The 8,483-nt window shown below is 55.7% G+C and overlaps 1 protein-coding gene across 1 annotated transcript in view; it reads left to right on the forward strand.

The window, feature by feature from the left end:
* The first annotated feature begins 6,240 nt into the window (after positions 1–6,240).
* The window catches only part of ANPEP (alanyl (membrane) aminopeptidase), a 17,996-nt gene continuing 15,753 nt past the window's right edge, over positions 6,241–8,483 (forward strand). Inside the window, exons 1-4 of the mRNA XM_005885203.2 lie at positions 6,241–7,051; positions 7,569–7,711; positions 7,825–7,976; positions 8,355–8,481. Coding sequence (XP_005885265.1) covers positions 6,435–7,051; positions 7,569–7,711; positions 7,825–7,976; positions 8,355–8,481 — 1,039 coding nt within the window. The 5' untranslated portion in view covers positions 6,241–6,434. The remainder of the gene's footprint in view (positions 7,052–7,568; positions 7,712–7,824; positions 7,977–8,354; positions 8,482–8,483) is intronic.

Raw genomic sequence — 8,483 nt, forward strand, 5'->3', positions numbered from 1 at the left:
GTATGTGTGGCCCCCAGTGTGTACTAGGTGCTTGTGTACTTAGTAGTATGTGTTGCCCCCAGTGTGGTACTAGGTGTTGTGTACTTAGTGGTATGTGTGGCCCCCAGTGTGTACTAGGTGCTTGTGTACTTAGTAGTATGTGTTGCCCCAGTGTGTACTAGGTGCTTGTGTACATATGTATTGCCCCAGTGTGTACTAGGCGCTTGTGTACTGGCGGGGAGGATACTGTCCTCATGGCGCTCAGTCTCGGGGGCGCTCGGGAGACTGTCCTGGGGCAGCATCGCTGAATGAGCCTCCAGGACAAGAGGGTGGTGTGTGAGGGAAGGACAGGAGCTCTCCAGGTCCTAAGAGCAGCTTCTGTGGGGCCACTGAGGCGTGTGGGCAGGGGGAGAGCCTGGCGGGCTTGATAAACCAGAAGACAGTGGGGCAGAGGAGAGAGGGGGCAGGGTTAGAGGGATGAGACCAGAGGATCATGGGGGCTGGATCACACCAGACCATGAGCCCCGGCAGGGATGGTAGCTGCTGTCTGTCATTCATTCGGCCAACATGCATTGGGCTCTGTGCTGGGCGTGGAGGGCGTACAGTCACCGAGCCTGCCCCCCAGGCGCCTCGGTCTAGGTTTGAACACGCAGAGGGCCTTGTCGTAAGTGCTGTGATAAGGAGTGAATCAGAGGCCAGGGGAGTACAAAGGGGCTGTCGGACAGGAGAAGGCAGTGACATCTGAGCCGGGTTTTGAAGGATGAGTAAGTAGGGCTTTGACAGGAGGGAGAGAAAAGACATCCCTGGCGGTGGAAACAGGAAAAGCAAAGGCACAGAGATACGAAAAGGCCCAGAGGGTTTGGGGAAATGCCGGTGGCCGGAGCCACGGTGGGCATTGGAGATAGAGGCCGGAGGGTCAAGTTCACAGAAGGTCTTGAGGCTCAAGCCAGAGTGGAGGCTTCGAGGAGCGGGCAGCGAGGAGCCGGAGAGCGGGCTGGAGCGGGAGAGGAAGAGTTCCGGCCAAGGTGTGTCTGGTGGGAGGTGGAGATGGCCGGGCCTGGCCACAGCGGGGACCGAGGAGGGGGCCCTGAGTGGTCCCGCAGCAGCGGGGCTGTGGGACATGTCCCCCTCGTCGCCCCCGGCTGGGCCGGCCTGGTGCCCAGAGCGGGGACCTCACATTACAGGCCAGTGGGCTGCCTGCTGCGCCCACTTTGAAGACCAGAGGCCCTTTCCCAGGGAGTGAAGATCCCAGCCAGCTGGGCCCGTGGTCCGGGTCCAAAGCAAACAGGAAAAGCCGACGGTGGGCCAGGCTGGGCCTCTTTCTTTGTTTGGAGAAGGGATTAGGCCAAGCGGATTTGGATTTGTGGGTCTTTCCCTCCAGGGGTGGGAGGGGGCTGCAGGCCAGCCAGGGGCACGGTGAGGTTCCATTCAGGGGGGCGGCACGGGTCCTGGGGGCCGGCCTTCAAGGGTACCACACGCATGGCCTTCCTTGGCAAATGCTAGCCCGCTGGAGGGAACTGGGAGCACACGCTACGTCACCCTGGGGTGTCGCCACTCCCTCTGTCACCGTGCCCAAGTTGCAGCCCTGCCCTGGGCACTTGGCTTCCCACTCGTGTCCCTTGGCCATCAGCCCGGGCCTGATGGGGTGGCTGCCAGTTACTGCAGGGGGAAGTCCACACTGCCCGGACCAGGGCCCTGGGAACAGGTCTCTAGCGAAAAAGGGAAATGCTGAGGGCTTGGAGCACCCTCCCTCTGAAAGATGGGAACCCAGGATTCCCCTGCAGGCCCAGCCCTCAGACCCTGGCCTCCGCTGGCCAGATGCGGGTGGCAGCCATCCACTCTTGCGGTTATGCCGGAATGAACTCATCTCTGCGTCGGTTCACACATGTAGTCACTGACCAGGCCTTCGTGCAGGCTCAGCGAGGGGCAGCTGAATGAGGTTGTCCAGGAGCTGGCAAGCTGATGGGGCAGACAGACGGGAGTCCTGAGGGGCATCTGGCCCCAACAAGAGTCCTGCCTGCTCGCTGTGAATGGAAGTGGGCTGGCGGAAGGGGCAGGCCGTTCTCCCAGGGCAAGCGTGGGGGCAGGGGCAGGAGTGGGGATGGGCTAGAAAGACTTCAATCAGGTGAGCCTCCTTGAATTGACTCACTCACTTATTCATTTGCCATGTGTGCGTTCACTGAACAAGTATGTGTTGAGCCCCTACTGTTGTGCCAGGTATGTGCCAAGTGTTGGTAAGCAGAAGCAGCCAAGGCCCCCTGCTCTCTCGGGGCCTCCAGTCCGTTGGGGAAATAGGCAGGGCTCGAGTCATCAACCACACAGATCAAATCGAAAACTCGCCGAGATACAGGGCTTTGAAGAAGAGGTGTGTGGCGCTCATGGAGCGAATAGGAGCTTGACCTGGTCAGAGAGGTCAGGCATCTTCTCTGAGAAAGACCGGAAGGATGGATAGGAATTAACCAGGGTGAGAAGGGAGAGAAGATGACCCAGGCAGAGGAAACAGCATGTGCAAAGGTCCTGTGGTGAGGGAGCTGGGTGAAGGCCAGAGAACCAAGAGGGGAGTGCGGTGAGAATGAGGCTGTGCAGTGGGCAGGCTGAGAGCACTCGAATTTGGGTCCCTTTAGATCTGGTTTAGATTCCAAGACCAAAAGGAAGGCCTTAAGCAGTGTTACCAACAACTTTGGATTCTTGTCTCCTGATATACAAGAATTTGGACCAGGGCCACTGATAAAAGCGAAGGCAGATTTACTGGGGCTCTGCAGAGGGTGAGAACACCAAGATAGGGTCCTAGGTTCTGTGTCCCAAATCTGGGGCCTTGGGGTTTTTATGGCTCGGGAACATGGAAGCTGTGGGGGTTAACAAGGAGTGAGTTAGCAGGCTTTTTCTTTTTTGGAACACTGAGATCTGGGTATATGTCAGCAAAGTAAAGCATTCTGGGATTGTGCAACACTTACTATGGGATGTGGGAAGGGACTTTCCCAACCAGATATTGAACTGGTCCCTAAGTGATTGATGGCTTGGCTTTTAAAATATGTATGTACTAGTGGCCTGTGCACGAATTCATGCACATTGAAAGGAAATTAATTAGAAGAAATATTTTAATATTGCTATTCGCCCTTTCTCTATAGTAGAAGTGTCAACCAAATTCACGATCGACAATGACAGATGGAAACAATCGAAACACAAGCATGTGATTGGCGCCAGCAAGAGCTTTATATGTATCATGCATGCGCAAGTCAACTTAGCCTTTTCTATATATAGAATAAACTTGCTTAATTAGACCTGCTTTCTGATTAGCTAAACTTTTTCTAGCCCAGTGAAGCACCCCAACTTCTCTTTCAGGTAATTGTCAGCAACACAACAGTAAATATCAACATGAAGCAGATGATTATTGTAGATCAGGCAGGGAGAACAAAGGGTAAAATATTTAGCTGCAGCAGTGTTTGACTATATTCTGTGCAGTGAGAAAACTCGAAGTCATTTTCTTTTTTTTTAATATATATTTTTATTGATTTTAGAGAGGAAGGGAGAGGGAAAGAGAGATAGAAACATCAGTGATGAGAGAGAATCATGGGTCGGCTGCCTCCTGCTCGCCCCACACTGGGGATCGAGCCTGCAACCCAGGCATGTGCCCTGACCGGGAATCGAACCCTGACCCGGTTCACAGGTCGACGCTCAACCACTGAGCCACGCTGGCCGGGGAGAAGTCATTTTCAAGGTCCACCATTTTTTACTTCTTTTCAGTCGGGTCAAGTTTCTAAGCTTTCTAAATCTCTGTTTTCCGGCTAATGAAAAAAAAAAAAGGATTCCACTGAGTCTCCTATCTACCTACTCCAGGACTTCTGTGAGGATCAAATAAGATGAGGCACGGGAAAACGCTTCATAGACATTTGTCTAAAATGTGAAATGTTTGCACCTGGCTATAAAGCAAGTCGTGTTCCTGGGAGGAAGAAACTGCAAGGAGGCTAGTCGCTAGGGCAGCGGTTCTCAACCTGTGGGTCGCGACCCCTTTGGCGGTCGAATGACCCTTTCACAGGGGTCGCCTAAGACCATCCTGCATATCAGATATTTACATGACGATTCATAACAGTAGCAACATTACAGTTATGAAGTAGCCACGAAAATAATTTTATGGTTGGGTCACAACATGAGGAACTGTATTTAAAGGGCCAGAAGGTTGAGAACCACTGTGCTAGGGAGAGGATGCTGTGTGTTGCTATGTGACGTCATTACCTGGACGGACACTTAGCATATTAGCCTTTTATATATGTAGATTTTTTTAATTGATTTCAGAGAGGAAGGGAGAGGGAGAGAGAGATAGAAACATCAATGATGAGAGAGAATTGGCTGCTTCCTGCATGCTCCCTACTCGGGATCGAGCCCACAACCTGGGCATAGGCCCTGACCAGGAATCAAATCAGTGACCTCTTGGTTCCTGGGTTGACAGTCAATCGCTGAGCCACACCCCGCTGGCGATGACTTGGCTTTAGATCAGAAAAACAAACTTAAAAGTTATCATGGTAGTTTCTCGACCATGGTTTTATAGCTGCCTATTGACAACTGCCGTCGTTCTGGTGGGCTTGACTCGATGGAGCAGTTTTGGGGAACATTTTATTCTGCCTGTTTCAGTAGAAAGTAATGATCCAGTTTGTTTGGTGAAGAGGTTTGAGGGGGGCTGAGTGGAAGTGGTATGTGGGGAGTTCGTGAGGGCACAGCAGTGTCCACATAAATATTGAGAGAGGCGCCCTGACTGGTTTGGCTCAGTGGACGGAGCGTCGGCCTGCGGACTGAAGGGTCCCAGGTTCGATTCCGGTCAAGGGCATGTACCTTGGTTGTGGGCACATCCCCAGTAGGGGGTGTACAGGAGGCAGCTGATCGATGTTTCTCTCTCATCGATGTTTCTAATTCTCTATCCCTCTCCCTTCCTCTCTGTAAAAAATCAATAATATATATATATTTTTAAAAATGATACAGGCTTTGACCCCAGGCGTGGTGAGATCAGGGCGGGGAGGTACTGGCTGTGGGGGTGAGGGTCAGGCGGTGTCAAGGCTGGAGGAACTAGGCTGGTGGATGGGAAGGGTAATAATGGACATCACTTTCCTCTGAGCCAAACCGGCTGGGGCGGTTTTGCCTTTTTATTGAGAATGATGAGTACTATTCTCATTTCTGCCAAGGATAAGAAAAGAGGCTGTGGCTGAGCCCTGGGTAAGAAAGGAGGGGGTGACTTTTTGGTTCTGCTCTGTGGTGTTTAATATCTTGTCTCATTAAATCTGTTCCGTGAACAAGAGAGGTCAGTACTATCATGAGGAAGGAGGTTTCAGAAAGATAAAGCCACCCACCCAAGGTCATGGCTGGTCAAGATTAAGCCTCCACCGGCCTCCTGTCTTAAAAAGACAAGACAGCCCTAGCCGGTTTAGTTCAGTGGATAGAGCGTCAGCCTGCGGACTGAAGGGTCCCAGGTTCGATTCCGGTCAAGGGCATGTACCTTGGTTTCGGGCACATCCCCAGTGGGGGGTGTGCAGGAGGCAGCTGGTTGATGTTTCTCTCTCATCGATGTTTCTAACTCTCTATCCCTCTCCCTTCCTCTCTGTAAAAAATCAATAAAATATATTAAAAAAAAACAAAAAAAGATAAGACAGCCCTAGCCGGTTTGGCTCAGTGGATAGAGCGTCCGCCTGAGGACCAAAGGGTCCCGGGTTCGATTCCAGTCAAGTACACACACCTGGGTTGCAGTCTCCTCCCCAGCCCGGGGCCCGTGCAGGAGGCAACCAATTGATGTGTTTCTCAACCTCTCTGTCTCTCCCTTTCTCTTCCTAAAAATCAGTGGAAAAAGATCCTCCGGTGAGGATTAACCAAAGAAAAAAAAAGGGCAAAACAACTTATTTCATTCTACTCGGTGAGCTGATAATTGAGGAAAAAGGAAAAAGCGGGGGAAGGGGGGCCCTGGGAGCCTGCCTGCTCTGGAGGAATGCAGGGGGCCGGGCAGCCTTCCAGCTCCGGCCGCAGGGGAGACCCGGTGTATTCCCAGCTCGGAAACCCACTCTCTCCTTTTCTGCATCTCCCACCTCTTGTTCCTGGGAAGTCCTTCCCTCACTCTCACCTCGATCCCCCTTCTCCTGTCCCCCACCATCTCAGCTTGCACACAGATGGCGCTGCTCCCACTACCCTTCAGGAGGGGGCAGGGGGGGCAGGGTGTGTGTGTGTGGGGCTCCAGGCAGCCAGCAGCCTGTAACTGGATCCTGTTTGCTTCCAGCAGGTGCACGGTTCCTGGGTCTCCTCTCCGGAGCCTGGCAGAGCTCGCCCCTGCCCAGTCCAGTGACCTTTGCCTGTCTGAGCCCTGGTTAATTTTTGCCCAGTTTGCGGGCTGTGGGGCTCCTCCCCTCTGGGATATAAGCCTGGCCCCAGGGTGCCCTGTTCCCTGACTGCCCTGAGCCTCCCGAACTCCCACCCTCACCATGGCCAAGGGCTTCTACATTTCCAAGGCCCTGGGCATCCTGGGCATCGTCCTGGGTGTGGCGGCCGCCTGCACCATCATCGCCCTGTCCGTGGTGTATGCCCAGGAGAAGAACAAGAATGCTGAGCTATCGGCCCAGGTCACCACCACCTTGGACCCAAGCAAGCCCACCGTGACCGCCACGCCCACCACCACCTTGGACCAGAGCAAGCCGTGGAACCGGTATCGCCTCCCCAGGTCGCTGGTACCCGACTCCTACAAGGTGACACTGAGGCCCTACCTCACCCCCAATCAGCACGGCCTGTACATCTTCGAGGGCTCGAGCACCGTCCGCTTCACGTGCCGGGAGCCCACCAACGTCATCATCATCCACAGCAAGAAGCTCAACTACACCGACATCCAGGGGCACAGGGTGGCCCTGCAGGCCCTGGGGGGCGCCAAGGCCCCCGAAATCGACAGGACCGAGCTGGTAGAGGCCACCGAGTACCTGGTGGTGCACCTGAAGGGCCAGCTGGAGGCGGGCGTCATGTACGAGATGAGCAGCGAGTTCCAGGGCGAGCTGGCTGATGACCTGGCGGGCTTCTACCGCAGCGAGTACATGGACGGCAACGAAAAAAAGTAAGTTGGACCTCGGCCCGCCCGGTGCCGCGGGCAGATCCGGGCGCGGAGGCAGAGCTGGAGCCTGGGGGCCCAGGGAGGGCGTGGGTTCGAGGCCTTTGAACCTGGGGGAGCCCTCGCCGGGCCCTTCCTTCCTCTGTAGCTCCCGGGGAGCAGCTACCCAGACAACAAACCCTTTCCCGGAGGCCTCCCTGCCCCACCGTAGGGGTCAGGGATGAGTGATGAACGGGTCCCGGGTTTAGACAGGAAAACCGATCAGCGGACAGAAAGGTGGGCTCCAGCTGACACGGGATGGAGCTGCCAGGACTTTGACCCTGAGTCCGGAAGGAGCGCTGATCTCCCAGAGTCAGCTGGCCTATCAGGGGCTGCCTGGACAGGCAGGGAGGGCAGGGACTAGGCCAGACCGGCTTTCCGGGTACTCCTTCCCCGGCAGGCCCAGAAACACCTTAAAGCCCCCTCCCCACCCCTACGGGTGCAGGCATTCCCCGGGCAACCCTCTAACACCTGGTTTGGGCAGGGTGCTGGCCACGACCCAGATGCAGTCTGCTGATGCCCGGAAGTCCTTCCCGTGCTTTGATGAGCCCGCCATGAAGGCCAGGTTTAACATCACCCTCATCCACCCCCACAACCTCACGGCCCTGTCCAACATGCTGCCCACAGGTGAGCAGGTCTCTCCGGGGGCCACACAGCCTCGGGGAGCCGGCGCCCCAGGGCGGGGGGCGCAGGGCCGGAGACAGGGTGCCCGCCCACCTGCCTGAACGTTCCACGCCCAGGTCCCAGCACCCCACTTAAGGAAGACCCCACGTGGCACGTCACCGAGTTCCACACCACGCCGGTCATGTCCACGTACCTGCTGGCCTACATCGTCAGCGAGTTCACGTATGTGAACATGACGGAGACCATGTCGACCAATCAAAACGTCCTGGTACGAAGCTGGGCCCGCCTGGCCTTGCCGGGGTTGGCCTTGCCTGAGGGATCTTCCTGTTTACCCCAGCCCCTGAGTTTGTGAGGCCAGGGTTTGAATCCCAGCTCTGGGGAGTTCTCTGACCCTCGGTCTCTGCATCTGAAAAGTGGGTCCCTCCTCCTGGAGGGAGTTCCCGACCCCCGGGTGCCAGACAGACGTGGTGGTTATGGCTATTGCTCTCCCCCAAAGAAGCCTCCCTAGGACTCAAAGCCCCTCAGGGACCCCCAGCCCTCTCTTCTGCTGCCCAGGCCGCCCGGTTTAACCTCATCCAAGCCCTGGCCTCGGCCCACCTGCGCCAGGACCAAGAGGGCCCCTGACCTACCTCCATCCTCTCTGCAGATCCGGATCTGGGCTCGCCCTAGCGCAACCGCGGCGGGCCACGGCCAGTATGCCCTGAACGTGACAGGCCGCATCCTCAATTTCTTTGCCCAACATTACAACACACCCTACCCTCTTGATAAATCCGGT

This window comes from Myotis brandtii, unplaced genomic scaffold (assembly GCF_000412655.1).
Source record: "Myotis brandtii unplaced genomic scaffold, ASM41265v1 scaffold897, whole genome shotgun sequence".
Lineage (NCBI taxonomy): Eukaryota > Metazoa > Chordata > Mammalia > Chiroptera > Vespertilionidae > Myotis > Myotis brandtii.